Raw genomic sequence first — 24,027 nt, 5'->3', positions numbered from 1 at the left:
AGCCAGTGAGCGCACCAGCCATCCCTATATAGGATCCGAACACGCAGCAGGAGCGCCACTGCACTCCCAGCGCCGCACTCTCCCGAGCCAGCCACGGGGTCGGCCCTCATGTGAGCCTTTTCTACATGGGGGAGGCCTCACGACACAAGGTGACTTAGTATAAACAAAGTGGGGAGGGAGGTACCTTTGTAGCCCCCTCTCTAAGCCAGTCGTTCTCAAAGGGGGCAATTTTGCCCTGCAGGGAACATTGGCAATATTTGGAGATATCTTGGGGAGGCAGATTCTATTGGCATCTAGTGAGTAGAGGCCAGAGATATTGTTCAACATCCCACAATGCACAGGACAGTCCCCCTTGAAAACAATTACCTGGCCCCAAATGTCACTAATGCTGAGGTGGAGAGACCCTGCTCTAGACCAACCCTGCAGTCATGTTCTGGAACATCTCCAAAGACCTCATTCAGAGTATAGAGGTAGCCCCACAGACCTCCCCTACACCAATTTCCCAAAACATTCTATTCCCAAGTCTCATCTGAGAAGATGAGGAAGGGATAGGGGAAAGTTTGGAGGGCCAGGGGAAAGAAGAAGAGGAGACCATTCTGGAGACCAGGAATGAAGATGTTGCCTCCATCTACTAACAACCCCCAACTCCCGCAAAGGAAACATCCCAGACTTGGACAATCTTTGGTCAAAGAGGAAAATGAAGGCTGAACCGAAGAGGCAAACCCTCGACCCCACCTGCCCAGTGGCCAAAGTCAGGGTAGTTTCTCAACGCACAGAAGTCCCTACTTGTGAACAGACAGCAGATCCCTGCTCCTACGGTGGCCCTCCAGCCGGGAGGAAAGTGGGCAGAAGGAGAGGCAGGTGGTGGCTCGGTTGACATTTGCCTGGTGAGGTATCCCTCACTTGTTCTCAATCAGAGTCTGCACCTTGTACACGAGGTCCCGGGCCAGCTTTAGGACTTGCTTGGTGTTGTGTCGCTCGGCCATTTCTGAAAGAACAGAAGACAAAAATCTCATGAGCCCTCTTCTGTGTCCAGCGCATCACAGAGTGGCTATGGAAGCAGAGATCTTGGGGAAGAACCCAGTTTCCTCATCTGTAAAAGCCTGCACCCCTGAGATGAGAACCCAGTCATACAAGTACCATTAAAGAATTTGATGATGTCTGTGAAATCCATGTTGTTCTCCAAGATGATGTCGCGGTAGACTTCCACAAGAGCCAGTGCGATGAACAGGACGTAGTGGGCAGACGAGACGTGTTTGGCTGCCCAGATGGTTTCCCAGACAGAAAAGACATCATCATAGATGAGTTCTACCAAGACACCAACATGCACATGCATGGGGAGAGAGTCAGCAACAGAGCTCACAGTACTCCCTTGTGAAAATCCCTCTGGGAAAGTCCCAGGCAAGCTGTGCTTTGTGCCTTTGCCCTGCTGCAGCAGACAGAGCTCAGGCTAGGATATGGGAGACCCGGACTTTGACCTTCAGAAGCCTCAGTTTTCCCCATCTGTAGAATGGGTTATGAAAACCTGGTGGGTTCTAAGTTTCTTCCAGCTCTGGCAGACTGTGAGTGGAGGAACTGAGCATGTGCAGGTTTGATTTACATAAACCTATCCTTGCCCTGCCCCTTGCCCCGTGTTCTCTCTATCCCTGCACCCTCCACCTCCATTAGCACCCATGGGGATATCTCCCCTCTCTCCTGCACACAGGCAGAACTGGCTGCTGCCTCTGAGTCTAGCAAAGAGACAGAATAGAGCAATGGTTAAAAGCAGGGCTTCCTATGTTTAATAAACTTGATGTGAATCCTTCCTCCATTACTTGCTAGTGAGGGGACCTTGGGCTAGTTACTTCTCTTCCATGAGCCTCTCTCTTTCCTCATCTGTAAGTGGGATGAGGCTGATAGTAGAAAAGGACTGAAGAGATCATACATATAAGTTGCTCAGCACAGTGTTGGCACTTAACAAACATCTCCATAAATTTTAAATATTATTATTAGCATCACCCCAAATTTGCACAGCAGCAACAACATACTGTGCTATACATCACTTTGAAGTCATGTTTGGAACATGCACACAATAACCCCTGCTCCATGGGCTTTAGAGTTCTGGGTCTCTGATAAGCAGCATAATAGAATGGAAGGCAAGTGGGCTTTGCAGAGGTGGCCTCAGATCCTGGCGCTACTATTCCTAGCTCTAAATTTAATTCCTCTCAACCTTGGTTTCCTCATCGGTAAAATGGGGATCTTCACAGCACTACTGCACAGTGTTGTTGCAGGTAAGGCAGGTGAACTGATAGTCAGACCTTAATAAATGTGCATTAGGCTCTTCTGCTGCCTTTGCTCCAACCCTCCTTCAGCTTCACCTCCTTGGTGTCTTTTCCCCCGAAGTTCTGCTACAAAGAACAAAGCCATAGTTTGTACCTCGCTTGAAATCCAGCAGGAACCAGCGGTAGCAGAAGTAGAAGTGAGTGTAGTCCCCGTTCTGATGCATCAGCTCAAAAAGCTCAGAGTCCAGGATCTGTCAGAGAAAGGAAAGGGCAGCATTAGCATCCTGGGAAAAGGCCGGCCCAGAGGCGACAGATGAATAAATGGTGGTGCATCCCCATACCGGACACTACACAGTCCTTAACAGCCAGGTGGAGTTAAAAAATGAGCAAAAGATGTAAACAGACACTTCTCCAAAGAAGGTTTACATATGGCCAATAAGCACATGAAAAATGCTCAATATCATCAGTCATTAGGAAAATGCATACCACAAGGAGGGCTGACTGGTTAGCCCAGTGGGTTAGAGAGCAGTGTTACAACACCAAGTTCATGGGTTCAGATTCCTGTACCTGCCAGCCGCCAAAAACACAAACAAAAAAGCCCCACAGTGACATATCACTTCACACCCACTAGAACGGTTAAAATCAAAATTACAGACAATAACACGTGTTGGTGAGGATGTGGAGAAATTGGAAACCCCATACACAGTTCAGGAAAATCTAAAATGGTGCAGTTGCTGTGGAAAACAGTTTGGCAGTTCCTCAAAAAGTTAAATACAGATTTACCACATGACTTAGCAATTTCACTCCTAGGTATATCCCCAAGAAAAATGAAAACACGTATCCATATAAAAATCTGTACATGATATACTATGAATAATAAACAGCCAACAACTGGAAGCAAATGTCCATGCACAGATGAATGGATAAACAAAAAGTGGCATATCCACACAATGTAATGTTATTTGGTAATAAAAAGGAATGAAGTTTTGATATGGAACGTTCCACAGTGTGGATGAACCTTAAAAACATTATGCTAAGTGAAAGCAGACAGTCACAAAAGGCCACATATTATGATTCCATGTACATGAAATGTTTAGAAAAAGCAAATTCACAGGAACAGAAAGGGTTGGGGAGAGGAAGGGAGTAGGGACTGACTGTTAATGGGTACAGAGTTTCTTTTGGGGGTAACAAAAATGTTCTAAAACTGATGATGGTTGCACAACTCTGGAATTACTAAAAGCCATTAAACTGTATACTTTTAAAGGGTGAATTTTGTGGTATCTGAATTATATCTCAATAAAACTATTATAAAAAGAAACAGGTGGTGGTAGAATACTTAATGGACATCACATATGCTGTTAAGCGAAAAAAAAAGTAGGTTCATACCAGCAGCATGAATCTGGCCCCAACATCATGGGCAGGAGGGGTGACAATCAGTTTTGTATCTCGTGAATATTCACAACCAATAACAAATAAATAAATAAATAAAAAGTAGGTTCGAAATAGTATGTACAAAAAAGAAGGGAAAAGTATGTACGGTATGATTCTAATTATGGAAAAAATGTACATATAAAATAGGCAAAACATATGAACAGGCAATTCATAGAAAAAGCAATCCAAATGAACCAAAAGAAAACAAAAGATATTCAATTTCACTGTTAAGAAAATACAAACAAGGTCACAATGATCACACCCAAGAGATTGGCAACAATTAACAAGTGTGACAAAACCAAGTGAGGATGGAGTGTGTTGAAAACCCTTACACACTACTCTTGAGCATAGAAACTGGCACAATCCCTTTAGAGAGTGATTTGGCCATGCCTGACGAAGCTGCGGATATGTACTCTCTCTGATCCAGCAATTCCACTCTAGGTACATGCCCAAGCAAAGCTGTTGCATGCATGCTGAAGGTGATGTACACAAAATTTCAGGGCAGCTCTGCTTGCAAAGGCCAAAAACAAACACCCGAATTCCCCAAAGCAAAAGCAAAACAAAACATAAACGACCTAAATGTCCTTCAACAGGACACAAATAAAACGTGATCCAATGTGTTATGGACACAAATAAAATGTGATACAATGTGTTGTTATACTCCTAAAGAGGAAGACTGTACTTCAGGAAAAAAGAAATGAACTGCTCTGTTGATGAGGGTCAAAAGACAAGCTGCAGAAGAATTCGTACCATTTAAAACTATTTATGTAAAGCGGAAAAGCTTGAGAAACAAAATTATATCTTGTTTAGGAATATATGCATATGTTGTAAAAGGATTTTTAAAAATGTATTGCAATGATAAATATCATATTCTGGAAAGCAGTTACCACTGGGAGGACAGGAGTGGGGAAACGCTATCAGGGAGAGGTACATGAAGCCTGGAAAATCTGTGGTTAATGTTTTATTTCTTGGGCAGATGGGGGTTGAGACATGGGTATTCATTATATTATTCTTCCTATTTTTCATGTCCAAAATATTTTGTAGTATTTTTTAACACCACCAAAGAAGAAATCAGAGCTAACTTAATTACTGCTGTAGCTCCATTGCTGGTGCATAGATAATGAAGAAGCCCTATTATTTACTTGGATTAATAGATTTCCATTTCTTCTACTCAAAGGGGTGAATGTCAGTTTCTCTGGGGAGCAGAAATACTAATCACTATGTGTGCTAAAGAGCTAGCATTTATTACAGCACTTCTCAGACTTGAGCTTGCATTAGAATCACCTGGAGAGCTTCATAAGACAGATTCTTGGGTCCAACTCTCAGAGTTTCCAAGTCAGTAAGGGAAAGTGCCCAATAATTCGCATTTCTAAAAAATTCCCAGGTGATGCTGATATTGCTGACCCATGGGCTATACTCTGAGACGCATTAGCAGGCATTGTGCTAAGCATTATAAATGCATTACTTTATTTCATTTCCATGACAATTGTATAATTTATTGAGAATCACATAAGTGATAGAATAACCCATTTTCCAGATGAAGAAACTGAGGCCCAGAGAGATTAAAAGCATATGTTTGAGGTTATACAACTAGCGAGTAGCAGAAATAGAATTCAAACCCAGGTTGGCTCTAAATCATTTAATCTTAAGCCACTGAGCTATACTTCCTGTCTCCCAAAAAAGTCCAAAGCAGGACTAGATGCCGGGTCATACCTGGATCAGCGACCTCATGTTGGCAAAGTGCGTGTCCATGGCGCCTCCATGGGGGAAGTTCTGGTTCATCCTCTTCATGAGCTCTGTGAAGCAGCTGAAGGCGAGGGCTTCTGGAAAAGCAGCACAGGACAGTCAGCTGTGCCACTGCCCAAGGAACTGGAGCGCCCAAAGTGCTGGTCTAAGGCAGAGTAGGTTCATAAAGTTCACAGTCAAATGAGAAGCACACGGACAAAGGAGAGCCAAGAGTATTCCATTTCAAGGGATGCTCTTCAATCTTAAATTAATTACATATTTCTCACCCTAGAGGTTTGAAATACCTTCTTTTAGGAAATGATGGTGATAGCAGATGCTCTTTTTAAAAAATTCCTATTTGCTACAATAAAAAAGGTGACAATGTTTTGTTGGTCCCAAACTTTTTTCTTTTTTGAAATTCTACTGGTTTATGAAATTCTTAAGTCTGGGAACCGCTGTATTTGAACAACAGTTGTCAATATTGGAAGTGCTTTTACAGGCTATATGCAAATAGAGAGTCAATAACTTTGGGAAATAGTGGTTGGACTACCTATTGCTTAGAAAGTCACTACATACATTAAGAAAGTAAATGCTCTGAGAAGTCCTGCAATAAAAAAAAACCTGTTTTATATTGTTTAACCCAGTGTTTCAAAAGCTTACTTTAAAACGGTACTTTTTTTCCTCTTAATAATTGATAAGTTTGAGGAAAGCTGCTGGGAGGTTTTCCAAGGGCCATAGGATAGCATTCATTTTCTTAAGACTATTTTTTAGAACAGCTTAGATTTACAGAAAAATTGAGAAGATAGTAGAGTTCCTATATACCCCACACCAAGTTTCCCCTATTATTAACATCTTACATTTAGTACTGCACATTAGTTAACAATTAATAAACCAATATTGATTCATTATTAACTAAAGCATGTACTTTATTCAGATTTCCACAGTTTTTTTCAAATGTTCTTTTTCTGATCCCAGGATCCCATCCAGTGTAGACACATTATATTTAGTCTCTTCAGGTTCCTCTTGGCTGTGGCTGTTTTTCAGGCTTTCCTTGTTTTTGATGACCCTAATGGTTTTATCTACATGATTTATGCCTGTTGATGTTACCTTGATCACCTGGCTGAGGTAGTGTTTGTAGTCTGTCAGGTTTCTCTGGTGTAGTTTCTCTGTCATCCCCACCCACTTTCATACGACACTTTTTGGAAGGAAGTAACTATGTGCAACTCATGTCTGAAGATTGGGGAGTTATGCTCCTCATTTTTTAACACCCTTATTGAGATTTGCATACCATAAAATTTACCTTTTTAAATGTACAATTCAGTGGTTTTAACATATCCACAGAATTGTGCAACCATCCTCACTATCTAATTTCAGAACATCATCTCTCTAAGTAAACGCCATACCCCCAGCAGTCACTCCCATTTCCTCCTTCCCCCAACTCCTGGCAACCATTAATCTGCATTTTGTCTCTATGGATTTCCTTATTCTGGACATTTCATATAAATAGAATCATACAATATATGGCCTTTGTGACTGGCTTCTTTCACTTAGCATAATGTTTTCAAGGTTCACCCATTTTGTAGCATGTATCAGGATGTCATTCTTTTTTGCCAAGTAATAGTCCACATTTTATGGATTAATCACTTTTTGTTTATGCGTTCATCAGTGGACAGACATTTGGGTTGTTTCCATTTTTTGGCTATTATAAACGGCATTGCTCTGAACATTTATGTATAAGTGTTTATATAAACATATGTTTTCAGTTCTCTTGGGTATACAGCTATGAATGAAACTGCTGGGTAATGTGATAATTCTATGTTGAACATTATGAGGAATTGCCAAACTGCTTTCCAAAACAGACAAATCTTTTTTTTTAGAAATCTGCCAGCAATGTACAAAAGGATCCAATTTCTCCATATCTTTTGATTTTCTCTTCTTTTGCTTGTAGCCAGCTTAGTGGGTGAGAAGTCATATCTCATTGTTTTGATTTGCATTTCCCTAATGACTAATGATTTTGAGCCTCTTTTAATTTGCTTATTTGCCATCTGTATATCCTCTATCCTATTGAGAAATATCTATCCAAGTCCTTTGATGATTTTTAATTGGGTTATCTTTTTATGGTTGAATTGTAAGAGACCTTTACATATTTTAGGTACAAGACCCTTATCACACATATGATTTGCAATATATGTTCTACCATTGTTTTAGTTCTCTTCACTTTCTTGATGGCTTCTTTTGAAGCACAAAAGATTTTAATTTCAATAAAGTAAAATTTACCTATTTTTCTTTTGTCACTTATGCTTTTGGTGTCATATCTAAGAAACCACTGCCCAATCTAAGGTCACAAAGATTTACTCCTGTGTTTTCTTCTAAGGTATTTATAGTTTTAGCCCTAACATTTAGGTCTATGATATACTTTGAGTTAGTTTTTCATATACAGTGTGAGGTAGGGATCCAACTTTAATTTTTAACATATGAATATAATGTTGTTCCATTTCATCATTGAGTTGAATTGTCTTGGCACTCTTGTCAAAATCAATTTACCTTAAATGTAAAGGTTTATTTATTCCATTGGTCTATACGTCAGTCCTTATGGAAGTACCACACTGTTTTCATTACTGTAGCTCTGTAGTAGATTTTGAAATTGAGGTGTGAGTTCTGACTTTTTCTTCTTTTTTGAAACCACTCCAGCTATTCTCAGGGATTGAATTTCCATATGAATTTCAAATTCAGCTTACTGAGTTTTATCAAAAAGGCAGCTGAGATTTTTTGATAGGGTTTGAATCTATAGATCAATTTGGGGAGCACTGCCATCTTAACAGTGCTAAGTCTTCTGACCCATGCATATGAGATATTTTCATTTATTTAGAACTTCTTTAATTTCTTTCAACAATTCTTTGTAGTTTTCAATGTACAAATCTTGCACTTCTGTTAAAATTATACATAAGTATTTTATTCTTTTAGATGCTATTGCAAATGAAATTGTTTTTCTAATTTCCTTTTTGGGTTTTTCACTTCAAGTGTATAGAAATACAATTGACTTTCATATGTTGGTCTTGTATCCTGCATCATTGCTGAACTTATTAGTTCATATATATATATATATTTCCTTAGGATTTTCTATCTGCATAATCAAGTCATCTGTTAATAGAAATAGTTTTACTTCTTTTCTAATCTGGATGACTTTCATTTCTTTTTCTTCCCTAATTACCATGACTAGAACCTATAGTGGCAAACGTGCACATCCTTGCCTGGTTCTTGATCTTGGGGAGAAAGCATTCAGTCTTTTAGCATTGCTTATGACATTAGTTGTGGGTTTTTCATAAATGTCCTTTATTATGTTGAGGAAGTTCGCTTCTATTCCTTGTGTGTTTGGTGTTTTTAATTATGAAAGGTTGTTGAATTTTGTGAAGTGTTTTCTTTGTTAATTGAGATGATTGTGTGGTTTTGTCCTTTATTTTATTAATGTGGTGAATTATACTGATTGATTTTTGTGTGTTGAACCACGCTTGAATTCTTGCACCCTGGGATAAACCTCACTTGGTTATGGTTTAAAATCCTTTTTATATCTTGCTGGATTTAGTCTGCTAGTATTTTGTTGAGGATATAAATCTGTAGTTTTCTTGTTATGTCTTTTTCTGGTATTGGTATCAGGGTACCAGTGAGGTACTCAATCCTCATATGAGGGCTCATCTCAGAGAATGAGTTGGGAAGAATTCCCTTCTTTTCTATTTTTGAAGAGTCTTTAAAGAATTGGTGCTAATTCTTCTTTAAACATTTGACAGAACTCACCAGCAAAGCCATCTTGGCCTGGGTTTTTCTTTGTTCTTATTCATGTTCATACTATCAGTGGCTAGCAAAGGCCTGGCTCGGTGTTCCTGCTGGACACTATGGAACATGAGGACTTTTTATTTCACCAGGGCCTTGATGTGTTCAACAGACAGGTCTTCTGAGCACTTGTCCTGACACATTCTATGGGGTCACAAGCGAGGTTAATCCCCCTGGCCTTTGGTGGGAAGAAGACTGAATGCCCAGTTTTGGGACAGACATACTCACCATCATCAAGAATGACCAGCAGTGGAGCCAAGAGGTCACACATGCCTTGGACATAGCCGATCTCAATGTGCTGCCAGATGTAGCTATGAGAGACACAAGGGGCCAAATGATGGCACGCACAACTCACTCTCCCACCCACTTCTCTTTTCCTTCCTCCCCTTTTCGGTCCCTATCTCTCACCCAGACCACTCCCCAGCCTCCTGCCTGCATCTCCATCCCCAGTCTCACTCTCTTCAAACATCTTATGTGCAGCCACCAGGAAGACCTTCCTAAAGATGAGTTCAAGGAAGCCAGTGCATGTTCAAAAACCTTCACAAGCTCCCCACTGTCTGATGGGATGATGTCCGAACTCCTTTACTGGGTATACAAAGCATTCATAGTCTCCTCCCAACTCATCTTCACAGCCTCACACATCACTTCCTAGTACCACTCCCTCTCCAGCCATACTGAGGTATTCATTTTGCACAAATAAATTATACATTTATGTCTCTGTGCCTTTGTTCTAGCATTTCTCTCTGTCTGGAATTCTGATCTATCCCTTACTAATAATAGTCTATATTTACTGGGCACTTATTGTATACTCAGCCCTCTATACATGTATTGCACCATTTAATTTTCAAAATAATCATAGGAAATGGGTACCATTATTATATTATTTCACAGATGAGGAGACTGAGGAATACAGAAGTAAATGACATGCCCAAAATCATACACCTAATAATAAGTGGCAGAGGCAGTGTGTGAACCCAGGAAGACTTACTTGAGGATATGTGATCTTAACCTCTATGCTAAATAGTTTATTTAGTTTTTCTCAGTTTCATCAAAGTTCATTTCAAAGGCTGCTACTTCTGTGAAGTCTTCCATGATTTCTCCCTATGCCATAACCAGGCAAAAGTCAGACCATCTTTCCTTCTCCCCCAGCACTTTTTTTCATTTTAATATAATATTTCTCATACTATATTATAGTTAAAAAACATGTTTAAAGATGTATTATACAATATGTTATATAATATACAATTACATATTACATTAAATATCATATGTACGACTTTGGAGTATATTCACTAAATTGTTAGCAGTCATTACTTCTCGGGTGAGTGGGACTGGTGAGCAGAGATGGAAGAAGTCTCTCTTTATATCTTATGAACTTCTGATTTCCTTGATTTAGATTTTTAATAAGCCTGAGTTACTTTCATAGTTTAAGAAATGCCAATAATAATTTTTATGTGGACAGTAAGAAGTAGTCTTATATCTTGGCTTAAATAAGAAAAGAAAACAGGACAAATTCTACAGTCCTAGAGAGACATGGCTACAAGTTCCTCCTCAGCCACTGCCCAGCAGGGGGCTCTGAGCAACGTGGTTCCTCTCTGAGCCTCCATATCCTCTCCTATAAAAGGGATAATACTTACCTCGTATGATTGAGGACTAAGTAAACTGATGAGAGTAAAAGGCTTAGGACAGTGTCTGGTATACAGTAAGCACTTAACAAATATTCCATATTATTATTGTTGTTATCTAATTGTCAGTGTGGATGGAAATAAGACTCCAGGTAGGTATGGTGCCAGATTCAGAGGCTGAAAAAAGTTTCAGCTGGGCTCCCTATATCTCCCACCTTGTCCATTCCTGCTATCCTCCTCTCCCAGATTCCCTACCCCCTCCACCCCCAGCCACCTGCACATGATGTTGCGCAGCTTCTCCAAGTTGGCGGGTGTGAAGTACCAGTAGTTGCGGTCGCACCTCTGCACGTCCTTCTCGATCCGGTGCAGATTCACTGTGTAGAGGTCCAGCAGCTCTGGCTATTGGCCCCCAGGAAGGGAAGAAAGGAAAAATTACACACTTCACACTGGGAGACAGAGATGCTCTCTTCTTCTAATTCTTGCCCATTGTCACTGAAAAGTACCTCTCCCACCTGGACCAGTTGGGTGTTTGATTTGTTTTTTTGTTTGTACGTTTTCTGGGAAAGCCTTACTTTACTTTGTATGATGAAAATTCTTTTTATTTCTTTATGAAATAAAACAATATTATGAGGTGCATACAATTATTATACCCATTTTATAGATAAATAAACTGAGACTCTGAGAGTCACAACTGTAGCTGAAAGCGTATCTCTGCTGAAAACTGGATACAGAGAATGGAAGAAGTAAACAGAAATCCAATTCTGGTAATATATGATGGTACTTTAAAAAGTTCATAGAAAGAGTCATATTATCTTTTAATTCAATTTTTCCATGAACTTTTTGAAGTACCCTTGTATTGGACTAGATGCTTTAACCAACAATCTTGATCAAAAGTTCAATGATATGGCAAGAAAATAAGAAATATTTAAGGGCCAAAAACTAACCAAGAAAGATGAGAAAATACCAAAGCTGGCTTTTGTCTTGAAGGAAGCTGCCAAACTGGGAAAACTTTCCTTTATATTTAATGGTTTTGTGTTCCCCCTTCCCCAACCCAAGGTGAAGAGTCTAATAAGAGACCTTCCCATAAAAAGGCAGGACTCCAAAGAGCCACAAGCTCCATAAGGGAAAACTAGAAAAAAACACTAACATCCTGGGATCTCAAAGAAATTGCCTGATTACTTACGTAGAACATAGGTGTCAAGTTAAGTGCAAAACATTTTCCTGAGTAATTAAGAGCCAAAAATCAGGTTTATAACTCATTCAGGTTTATAACCCAAATTTCCACTATCTGAGGTGGTCCAAAACATCAGAAAATTTAAAGTCAACTCAGATTTGTTATGCCCCAGTAATAAGAGGCAACAAACAAAAAGACACTTGTTAGAGATATGTGACAGAAAGTTAGATATTCTTGAAGAGAGAATTAGTGAATTGAAAAGAGATCTTGAGGAATCTACCTTCCACCTCGGCCTTAAATAGTGTAACAGATAAAATTCCAAGAAATATGAACTAATGTTCAAAAACCACAAAACATTCAGAGAAAAACAGGCACCATTAGTGACAGTCAGCATAAATATAAGACAACAGGCTCAGAACCATGAGGGTCTCAGTTATTAGAAGAATCAGGAACAGAATATAAAATAAGTATGTTTAATACAAGGGGTCTTCAAAAAGTTCATAAAAAGATTCATATTATCTTTTAATGTTATTTTACATGAATTTTTTGAAGTATCCTAATATATTTAAAGAAATAAGATGTTAACCTTAGCAAATAAGAGCAAGACTTTAAAATAATAAAGCAGATCACATTATAGCATATTTAAAGAAAAAAAAAGCCTTTAGAAAACATATTAAACACTCATTAGAGACACATGACAGAAAATTAGACACTCCTGAATAGAGAATTAATAAACTGAAAAGAGATCTGAAGAAACTATCCAGAATTCAGCACAGAGAGGTAAAGAAATGATAAAACAAAAGAGAAGTAATATACACGAAAGATAGTGTGAGGTCTAGCAAACATTTAATCAGAGCTACAGATGTAGAGAGAAAATGGGGAAGTAGCAGCAGCTGAATAAATAATAGATGAGAATTTTCTAGAACTGACTAAAGACATCTAATTTGCAGATACATAAAGCTCAAGAAACCACTAGCTGGGAAATACAAAAAAAGCAAAGAACAAAAAAACACTACACCTATTCTCATAATGGTACACAACAGCACAAAGAGACTGTTAAAAGTAGCCAAAGAGAAAAAGAGATTATTTTTTAAAGGAACAGCAATTAGATAGACACCTGACTTCTCAACAGTGACAATGGAATTTGGAAGATAGTGGAACCATATCTTCAAAGTACCTAGAGAAAATAAGTGCAATCTAGAGATGCGTATTCAGTAAGAATATCTTTCAACAATGGGAGCAAAATGAATACCATTTTGGATAAACACAAATGGAGAGATAATCTGCTAAAGGGAATTTTAAAGAGAGAACTTCATATAAAAAGATAGTTATCTTCGATTACAGGGCTGGACTGTAAGAAGAAAAGCAAAAAGTGTGGAAGGCACTGAGGTATGTGCTTCAGCTATACAAGGGAGTAAACTAAGAAAGAGGAAATGAGCCACAGGAAATAGGAGAGAAGGGAAAGGAGCCTTAAGATGAACATGGAGGAGGACTGAGGACAGCAACTCTGTATCAGGAACAGCAGACTGGAGGGGGCCAGAAGGCCCATGGGGAGAGTTCTTTAGACATACAAAACAAATAGAAAGCCTGATGAGCCTGAATGTTTAAGAAGAGATTTAGAAGACTAGCAAAGAATTGGAGGGCTGAATTGATGATAAATATGTAGCAAACTAAGAAAATGAAAACACATCTAGGAAGAGCAAACATTTATGCAAGAAAGAAAAAGTAAACACAGCTTACTACATGGCTCATGCATTATACCATTATAATAATGCGAACAATGAATAATAATTTAATTAAAATTACTATACAGTTATGTTGTAGGGATGGGGATGGGAAGGTGTCACTTGTGGGGTGGGAGAGAAATAGAAGCTAAATCCTCCTCTTCCATAGTGGGGAGTCAACAGATAATGCTAAACTGGAAAAAAAAAAAAAAGATCAAGAAGCAGCAATATATGGGGATAAACACTAAGTAATTTGGGCAGAATAAGCAAATAAGATTGCCTGTGGGGAGGGCTAGATGGGGAGAGATGGGGCAAACATCTTCTGATTTTTGTACCCAGCCTTGTCTAAGTGTTTGACTATTTAAACTATAGGCTTATGTATCTTTGATAGAAATAACAAGTTCTTAAAGAGAAAATAGATATGCAATGCCTGGCTCAGAAAATCCCCCTTTCAGTTGATGTTCCTGGGCATGGACTGTCTGGCAAGAAAGCAAACTTGAATATTTAAAATATATTGGACCTGACTAAAAATAATGATGATCATCCTCAAGGCTGCTGTCGATCGAGTGCTTACTACGTGCCAGGCACATAGGATTTTAACTTGTTAATTCTGGAAGCAACTTAGGAAGGAAAGTACTAAATAGGTAGAGAAACTGAGGCTCAGAAGGATAACATGACTTGCCGAAACTGGGATGTGAATGCAGGATGGTTTACTGCAAAGCCTGTGTTCTCTAAATATTATATTCTCTTCCACATGAGTTGCTACAGTGAATCCTCCATGATAGGGAAAAGGCAACAAACCAGAGGTCTCATGCCTGCGTCATTCTGGATAACTGAGGTTTGCAGTGCATCCCCACCCTCCTGCAGCTGGAGGTAAGAATATTGGGTAGAGGAGAGTCCTGGTGACTTACAGAGTAAGTGACGCCACTGGAAGACACAGGAGATGCCTCATTGTTGGCAGAAGTGGTCACGGCCAGAGAAGCCAGGGCAGGGAAGAGGCTTTCCATCTCAGGCTCCTCTGAGAGGTTGTCCTCACTGTCCACCTGGCTCTGCTTTTCCACCTCACTGCCCTGCCAGCCCTCCATGGTGGTGCCATCCTTTTCAGGCAGAGCCACGTCCATGCTGCCAGTGATGGACATGAACTCATCCATGCTCTCGTTGGTGAGGAGGTCGCTCTCCAGGCTGTCCTGCACAGCCAGCTCCTCACGGGGGGCCTCATCCCGGGATGTGGTGGCCTCGCTGCTCTGCCTATCCTCCATGCTGCTGTCCGCAGGTCGAAGCACCAAGGGGGCATTCCGTTGGGCATCCAACACACTGTCTTCTGTGCTCAGACTGGGCTCCGAGTGCTCCGAGAGGCCTGAGGAGAAGTTGTGGGAGGAAGGATGACCAGAGTCTGGGGAACAAGTGCCATTCACCAGGTTTCCATTGGGGATCTTGGGCTGTTTCTCTTCCAACCTGCCTTCTACCTCCACCTGCTCCACCTCATCCACAGACTCAAACACCTGAGAACAAAGTACACAAAGACAGATGGGCTAGATGTCCACTGCAGCAATGCTTACAATAGCAACCTAAATATCCAACAACAGGGGATCAGTTTAATATGAAATATGCATGCACGGGAAGATTAGACAGTCAGTGAAAAGACTGAGGCAGAATAAGGTGTAAAATGTGTTCCCATTTGTGACAAATAAAAACGTGATCTATGTGCTTGGGTATGCATAGAATAATCCAGAAAGAAACAAGGAACAAGAAAGCATTGCAGTTGACTCTGAGAAGGGGGCACTAGGGAATTGAAGTCGGGGGAGAGAATAACTATTCATCATATATGGACTTTAACCATGTGCATATATATTTTTTTTTCAGGTAAAAAATTAACATAAGGAACAGGCTTTAAAAAAAAGCATTTTATGTCCATGTGGTTGATTATAATAGATTACTTTTCAAAAGTAGTTAGATATACATAAAATACTATGAAAAAAATCTCCAGAATACATTTTAAAAATTTATTTGTGATTCTTTGTGTCCTTAGACCACATCCCATCAAGGTTAGACAGTAAAAGACCATGTTCCAAAGTCATTTGAAATATGAGAGTACTTCCAAAAGTTTGTTAAAAAAAAAAACAGAATTAAAAGATAATATGAATCTTTCCATGAACTTTCTGAAGTACCCCTGGATTTTTTCTCTGTGTGGTTATGTCTCATGAACTTGATTTATGGAAAGTTTCATGTTTCCCTATGTTTTTAAAAACTTAGTTTTGATTCAATTGATTTAAATTATATAAAAAATTTATCTAACTCCAGAGCTGAAGCTAGAGCTTTTCTTTTTTACTCCATAGTCAAAATTATGCACGGAAATGTAGCTTCTTTCCCTGTCCCCTCTCCTCTAGGTAGCCATAAAAATTTCTGGTTGTCTTTCCTCTGTTCCTCAAAATAGATGCTAATATATACATATACTGATATTTCCTCTTTTTACACAAAAGGCGACATATCATGCATATTTTTTGCACTATGCTTTTTTCTTTAATATTGTGGAGATTGAGCTATCTTTTTTGTTGAATGAAATGGAAAATTGTTGAACAATAATCTGATGACATTTATGTAGAAATTTTAGAAAACTACCTGACATTGCTACATACTACCATACATTGATCTACATATTTCTACGAATGTAAAGGCATGCAGAAGGTTCTGAAAGGATACACAGAAAACTGATGATAGTGGTATGATTTCAAAGAAGGACAGGCAGGGATTAAGGATGATCAAAGCAGAATTCAACTTTCTCCACAATGCTCTAATTTTTTTCAGGGAGAATAGATTTATATATTGCTTGTATTACTAAAAAAACCAATTTTTAATGCTAGTATATAAAAAGCTAAAACAAATAGATCAAAAGTGATCAGTAGATGATGGACATCCAACCCCTTTACCCAGGTTGGAGGAAGGGGCATGGGCCGGGAGGGGGTGGGGTCTCTGGAAGGGCACCTGTGTGCTGTTGCTGGAGTCGCTGGGCAGGCGGATGTTCTGGTGGCCCGAACTGCAGCTCTGGGAGGACTGAGAGAAAAAGAGGCAGGAAGGAGAGGGGGTGAGGCTGCATCCTGTCCCAGCTCAGGAAGACTGCTGGGCTGTGAGCCAGGAAGTCTGGTTTCATCTCTATTCCTGACTTGGACGAGTCCCCTCTCAGGGCCTCAGCTTCCCAGCTGTAAAATGAAAAGAGGGACCACTCCTGCTTCCTGGAGCCTCCTCAGAGACCACTTTGGCCTCTGTGCTCCCACCTCCCACCTCCACAACTACAGCCACCTCACCTATAACTGCTCTGTACTTGAGACTTCTGGTTAGTGTTTTAGTTTAACTCAGAGTAACTGTTTGTGTTAATGGTTAGAGTTTTCACCCCCTCCCTGTATGCATGCTTATGCCCTATAACTTTGTAGACCCTGCCCACTCTGATGCCAGGCTTGGCCGTGTGGCTTGCTTCAATCAGTAGGATGCTAGCAAACTTGACCCAGCAGAGGCTTACAGTATGCTTGTGCATTTCTGCTTTCTGTCTTTAGTTTTCACCATGAGTGCATGCCCAGATTAGCCCACCAGAGGATGAGACATATGGAGCAGAGACGAGTCATCCCAGACAGGTGAGAGAGCCCAACCAAGATCAACAAACCTTTCAGATGACCAGCCACAGACAGCAAGCGCTTGAGTGAGCGCCACCCAGCCTGGTTCAGAGCAGAGTTGCTCGGCTGACCCACAGACTCATGAGCAAAAATAAACATTTGTTGTTGGAGGTCACTGACTTGGTGGCTGTTTATTATGCAGTGTTATTGTGTTAACTGAAGACTGATACTTCATTGGTAAAGAGATTTAATTTTTCTTCTGAGCTCCTGCTTTGGGCTAATAAACTGGAGGTTCTGTGAAGGTAACCATGTGACATCCCAGGACATGCCTGACAGTTCCTGGCACATGGTAAGTACTCAAGCATTTGTTGAATAAATGACAGTTAGGCACTGTGCTAGGCACTTTTTCAAATTCACACTATCTTGTTTAAGCTGTACACAAACTTCCTCTATACACCTGGTTATTCCCATTTTATGGATGCAGAAACTGAGGCCCAGAAAACAAAGATGCTTTCAGGAGACCTCAGAAGTAGGAAATGGTGGGGCTGGAGTTTGAACCCAGGTCTGATTCCAAAGTCACCTTTCCTCAAAAAAAAGAAAGAAAGCTAGGAGTAAGACTGTTCCAAGGCCACAGACACCCAGCCCTCACCACTCCTATAAGAGCCCAATGGAGCAGATCCTGGACTTCACCACCACCCTCCTCCCATAGGCCAGCTGCCCATCACCTCGTTGCTGATGGTGGAGTCCCTGTGCATCATCCGGTGTAGGTGGCTGTCCAGGCTGGCCCCCGACGAGCATTTGGCCAGGGCAGCTGCATGGGACTCACGCTCTCTCTGCCTCACGATCGCCTCACAGCCCAGCCACTCAGCCATGGTCTGTGCATAGCAGGCATGAATCTGCTCGTCCACCTGCCGGGGTAGATGCAAGGTCACCCGAGGTTCTGGGTTCCCTGGGGAGAGCCAGACCAATGTGAAAAAGAGTGGCTCTGACCCATCCAACATTCATGCAGTTAACATCCAACAGATACTAACTGAGCACGTACTATATTACATCCAGCACTGGGTTGGCCCTGAAGATACACAAGAGTGAACAAGGCTATTCTTTCTTTCACTTTTTTCCTTCCTTCTTTTCATTCACTCATTCATTCATTCATACATCCATTAAATTATTTGTTGAGCCCCTACTATGTGGTAGGCCCTTGGGGTACCAAAGAGAGAAGACTGTTTCTTTCCTTTTTAACTACCTTCCATCTCTCCTTCCCCATCCATCTGTCCATCTGTCCATCCATCCACCCACTCATTCATTTAATTTGATAAGTACCTGCTTTGTGCCAGGTACCAAGCTAGGCATATGTAATACAAAATAAGCAAGATTCTGACATCCATCCATTCATCTACTGAAAGTATTTGCTGAGCCCAACATGGGGCCAGGTGCTGAGGATATGAAGATGAATGAGACCAGTCCTCTTCCTTTACTTACAGCAATGGCCCTACAGAAAGGCCACAGATTTCAAGCTTTTTCCTTGTGGGCTTTCAGAAGACAGGTGGGGAGCTTTCATTGTTTCTGGGTTACATAGCCCAGGTAACTGATGTTCTGAATCTGCCAGACCTCCGGGCACATATTGGGACAGGTGAGCTGAACTAAGGTATGGAGAGGCAGGAGGAGAAGCAGAGGGTGGGAAGCTCTACCCTCCTCTGTAGCTACTCAGCTTCTGGAGCCCTCTCTGGATCCATCCTGCCCAAAGGCCTGGCCTGATCAACTCCCCCCAACCCTCAATCTCCCCAAGACTCCCCAAGCCCTGCCCACCTGTCAATTCCCACTGCTGTCCTAGGCCAGGCTTCTACCACCCTGACCTGGATGACCCCAGCAGTCTCCTCCCAGCTCCCTGCTCATCCCAGCCTAGCCACTCCTACCCATGCAGCTTTCAGTGGCCTTCCTCCTTGTCTCCTCTCCAGCCTCATCTCTCCATGCCACTCTTATCCCCTAGTCTTTTATGTTTCAGCGACTCATGTCTACTGTGCCCTTCCCGCTCCCACCCATCCCCGTACGCACACACACACACACACGCACACACACACGCATACACACCCCTTCTATAGCATGTTAGTCTCTCTTCCAGGCCTTTGCTCTTGCTCTCCCTTCTTCCTAGAAGCCCTTCTTTCCCTCTTTGCCTGAAGGCAATTCCTTCAAAGAATTCAGGTACAAGCAGCTCCTCTGGTAGCTTGCTTTGACCAGTCTCCTCCTCCTGCCTGGCTTAGGTGGCCCCTCTGTGCTCTTACGGCCCTCCTGTTTGCCTCCCATCATATCACTGACTGCCACACCCCCAATAAACTGGCAAGGACCTAATCTAATGCACCCTCTGGGTCCCCAGCTCCAAGCACAGGAACCAGCACACCAGAATCTTCAGTCACTTCTTGCCCAGGAACCTGCTAGTTTGGGGCAAAGTGTGGATGAGCATTGCGCTGGTACTGAGATGGTTTTACACAGTTCACTGGCACGGGTTCTCAGTTTGGTATCTCAGGAAGTTTCTATTTTCAACTCTCAACTTTTCTAATTATACCAGAGAGAAAGGCCCAGTCCACTGCTACCGTGTCTTCAATACCTCCTCGACACTGTATAATCTCGCTTTTTACCAAAGAGAGAGCAGGCCTCGGGGAGGCTGCAGCATCTGGTTAGAACCAAATTATATCATTCTATTTCTTCTTATAGTTTCTTTCTATTTGTGGAAAGTCATATTGGTTTCCCATTTATGGCAGGGATTTAAAACCTCTTTCAGAAAATTTTAAATGATTCCATTTAAAGATAATGTTAAGTAACAGTACAGGTGGTACACAAATATAAGAGTGTAAAATACCACCAGACTTTTAAATTTGGTATGAATAAAAGAATGTAGAATATCTCATTAGTAATTTTTATATTGATTACATGTTGAAATGGTCATATATTAGATATATTGGGTTAAATAAAATATATTATTAAAATGAATTTCACCTTGATGAAATGTCATAGAACTACACACACACACACACACACACACACACACACACACACACACACACACACAGGCAGATGCAAAAACTGGTGAGATCCTAGTAAGGTCTGTAGTCTAGCTAGTTGTATTGAGCAAAAATGTTAATGCTCTAGTTTTGATAATGCACTATAGTTAAATAAAATGTTATCATTAGGGAAAGCTGGGTGATAGGTACACAGGACCTCTGTATTATTTTTGCAGCTTCTTGTGAACTTGTAGTTATGTCAAAATAATAAGTTTAAAAATATTGATTACATCTATTTCTTTTTACTTTCTAAAATGTGACTACTAAAACATTTAAAGTTACATATGTGCTACAGTAATCAAGACAGGTGGTATTAACAGAAGGATAGACACATGGATGAATGGAACAGAATGCAGAACCCAGACAGACTCACAAATATGCCCAACTGCTTTTTGACAAAGGTGCCAAATCAGTCAATGGAAGAAGAGTAGCTTTTTCAACAAAAGGTGCTAGAACAATTAGACACCCTTTGGCAAAAAAAAAATGAAACTTGACCTAAAAGATACACCTATGTAAAACTGAACTCAAAATAGATTGCAGACTTCAATGTAAAATGTAAAATTATAAAACTTTTAGAAAAAATCATAGGGGAAGATCTGCAGGATCTAGGGCCAGGCAAAAAGTTCTTAGACTTGACACCAAAAGCACAATCCACACAAGGAAAATTTGATAAATTGAACTTCATCAAAAATTTAAAAAACTTTTTTGCAAAAGACCCCATGAAGAAGATGAAAAGACAAGGTACAGACTGGGAGAAAATATTTGCAACCATATCTGAGAAAGGACTGTTATCTAGAATATACAAAGAACTGTCAAAGCCAACACTAAGACATGAGCAGAAAAGATATATGATGACAAAAAAGTTCATGAAAAGATGTTCAATCTCACTGGCCACTTAAAAATGCAATTTTTTTTTTCTTTTTGTCAGTTGGCCAGTATGGGGACCCAAATCCTTCACCCTGGTGTTATAACACTGAACTCTAATCAACTGAGCTAACCAGCCAGCCCCAAAAGTGCAACTTAAAACCATAATGAAATAGCATTTACATACCTGTCAAAGTGGCTGAAATAAAAAGTAATGACAACACCCAACTGGTGAAGATGCAGGTGTAGATTACTTATATGTTGGTAGGAATGTAAAATGGTACAACTGCTGCAAAAATTTGGCGATTTCTGATAAAACTAAACATTCAACTACCATATGACCCAGAAATTGAATTCTTGCTCATTTATCACAGTGAAATGGCAACTTATGCTAATACAAAAATCTGTACATGAATGTTCATTGCAGCTTTATTCATATAGCCAAGAAACTGGAAACAACCCAGCTATCCATCAACAGAGGAATAGTTAAACTGTGGTACACCCATACCATGGAATACTACTCAGCTATTAAAAGGAATAAACTATTGATTCGTACAACACCTTGGATGAATCTCCAGAGATTTATGCTGAGTGAAAAAAGTCAATCTTAAAAAGTCACATACTGTATGATTCCATTTCTACAACATTACTGAAATGACAAAGTTATAGAAATGAAGAACAGATCAGTGGTTTCCAGGAGTTAGGAATGGGGATGGGGCTGGGAGAGAGGTGGATGTGACTCAGGAAGGACAACCTGAGGGTCCTTATAGCATTGGACATGTTCTGTATGTAGACTGTGGTGGTGGATACACAAATCTACATGTGTGAGAAAACTGCAAAGAACTTAATACACACACACGCACATGCACACGCATATGAGCACAAGTAAAACTGGAGAAGTCTGAATAAGATTGGTATGTTGCATCAATGTCAACACCCTAGTTGTGATACTGCGCTATAGCTTTGCAAGATGTTACCACTGGGGGAAATAGGGTCAAAGATACACAAGACCTCTGCATTATTTCTTACAACTACATGTGAATCTATAATGATCTCAAATAAGTTTATTTTAAAAATTACATATGTGGCTCATGTTGTATTTCTACTGGACAGTGATGTCCTTGAGATTCCTGCCTCCCCCATACCTCTCTGCCCCACCTTGATCCAACATGGAAACAGAGTTCCCCCAACTCCACAGTATCTGTTTCCCTTTGTTGCCAAAGACCCCCCTGCCCATAGCAGGTAACCAACCTCCTTCCTTTCTATTTCCGTCATCCCGAACTGGTAGTGGCCTAGGAGGAAGGGCCACACGGCCCTGCGGATGTCTGGCTGGATGCCCCCATAGTAGATGAGGCGCAGCAGCTCCTTCTCCTCGTAACTCTGTGGTGGGTGGGGGAAGCAAAAGGTCTGATCAGGAGAAAACCAGGGGGTGGGCTCTGTGGCCCAGCAGTCCTGCTTCTTGGATCCAGCCCTCAGAGATCCTGGCATGAATAAGCAAAGCCTTATGTTCCCAGGTATTCGTCACAGCATCATAGGAAAGGGCCAAACTCTGGCAACCGCCCAACTACCTACCAATGGGGGAACATTCGTCCCTGCATGGGTATACCACACAGGCATTTCAAACTGCTGATACATCTGTGAGGACCTACATGAAAAGATTTTCAATGTTTACTGTTGAATGAAACAAACAAGATGCAGAACATGTCTAGTGTGAACCCATTTTTGTAAAAAGAAAAAAGAAAAAAACGAAGGCCAGTATATAATGAATTAACATTTCTATTTAATTTTCAGTCAATTTTTTGTATTGTACTTGTTTGGAAATATTATTTTGGAGTCAGTAACCAATCCAAAATAAACATTTCCAGCTGCTACTTCATACACTAATAACCTTTCTGCACATTAGGATGATTTTAATGACTGTTTGCTATTTTGTGGAGCTGATTTTGTATGCTTTTTAAAAATAAATCATTTTCAGGCAAAGGCTTTGCAGTTACAGTCAAGCTGAGGGACCAGCATGCCCTAAGTGTATGTGTGGACTGGAAAGTACCAGTGGCTGCTGGAAGGCTGCTCTGAGGGGCACCAGGCTCTGTCCTCTGTCCTCGTTGCGTCACATTCCAATATTAAAATCCTATTTCACATTTTAACACTAGTCTTAGACGTACCCAGCCACAATGGCAAAACCAGCTACTTCTGTCCCTGTCGGGAATTTTGATTTGTACTATATAGATGGCTGTATGAAAGCTGCTTAAAATTCAGGTAAACTATTTGTGGCCAACGCTGCAAACTCATCATCAAAAACCACGCCCTCTTCTCCAGGAACCACCAATAGATTCCATTTCCCGGCCTCCTTGGCAGTTGGGTGTGGCCATGTGGTGAATTCTGGCCAATGGGATGTGAGAGGAAATGATGTAAGCAATTTTCAGGCCAGGGCCCAGAAGAAGCAGGTGAGCTCCCTCCACACTCCCTATTTTCAACATCTGCTAGCAGGAGGCAGTGTCTACGAGGCATGGAAGATGGTGGGACCACAAGACCGAAGGACCTTGAACCTCTAGAGAGAGGGGACATGCCCCCTCACCAGGAACACCCACCCGGCACTAAGTGAGTGAGAAATAAACCCCTACAGTGTCAGGCATCTGAAAGAGTGGGGACTATTAGTGACTGAGGCTCAATCTACTCTAATATCGCAATACAACTGACATAGCCAAGCGGTCGCGATAGGTGTTAGATGAAGAAT

The 24,027-nt window shown here is 40.8% G+C and overlaps 1 protein-coding gene across 1 annotated transcript in view; it reads right to left on the bottom strand.

Annotated features, from left to right (window-relative positions):
- Positions 1 to 899: 899 nt before the first annotated feature.
- SGSM1 (small G protein signaling modulator 1) overlaps positions 900 to 24,027 on the bottom strand; it is a 59,352-nt gene continuing 36,224 nt past the window's right edge. The window contains exons 16-25 of the mRNA XM_063087740.1: positions 22,545 to 22,673; positions 18,099 to 18,281; positions 16,751 to 16,819; positions 14,680 to 15,270; positions 11,145 to 11,269; positions 9,474 to 9,556; positions 5,406 to 5,515; positions 2,416 to 2,512; positions 1,141 to 1,308; positions 900 to 988 (exon numbers count right to left, since the gene is read on the bottom strand). Of these exons, the coding sequence (XP_062943810.1) occupies positions 900 to 988; positions 1,141 to 1,308; positions 2,416 to 2,512; positions 5,406 to 5,515; positions 9,474 to 9,556; positions 11,145 to 11,269; positions 14,680 to 15,270; positions 16,751 to 16,819; positions 18,099 to 18,281; positions 22,545 to 22,673 (1,644 nt within the window). The remainder of the gene's footprint in view (positions 989 to 1,140; positions 1,309 to 2,415; positions 2,513 to 5,405; positions 5,516 to 9,473; positions 9,557 to 11,144; positions 11,270 to 14,679; positions 15,271 to 16,750; positions 16,820 to 18,098; positions 18,282 to 22,544; positions 22,674 to 24,027) is intronic.

This window comes from Cynocephalus volans, chromosome 2, assembly GCF_027409185.1.
Source record: "Cynocephalus volans isolate mCynVol1 chromosome 2, mCynVol1.pri, whole genome shotgun sequence".
Taxonomy (NCBI): Eukaryota; Metazoa; Chordata; class Mammalia; order Dermoptera; family Cynocephalidae; genus Cynocephalus; species Cynocephalus volans.
This window is presented reverse-complemented; position numbering and strand designations above follow the sequence as displayed.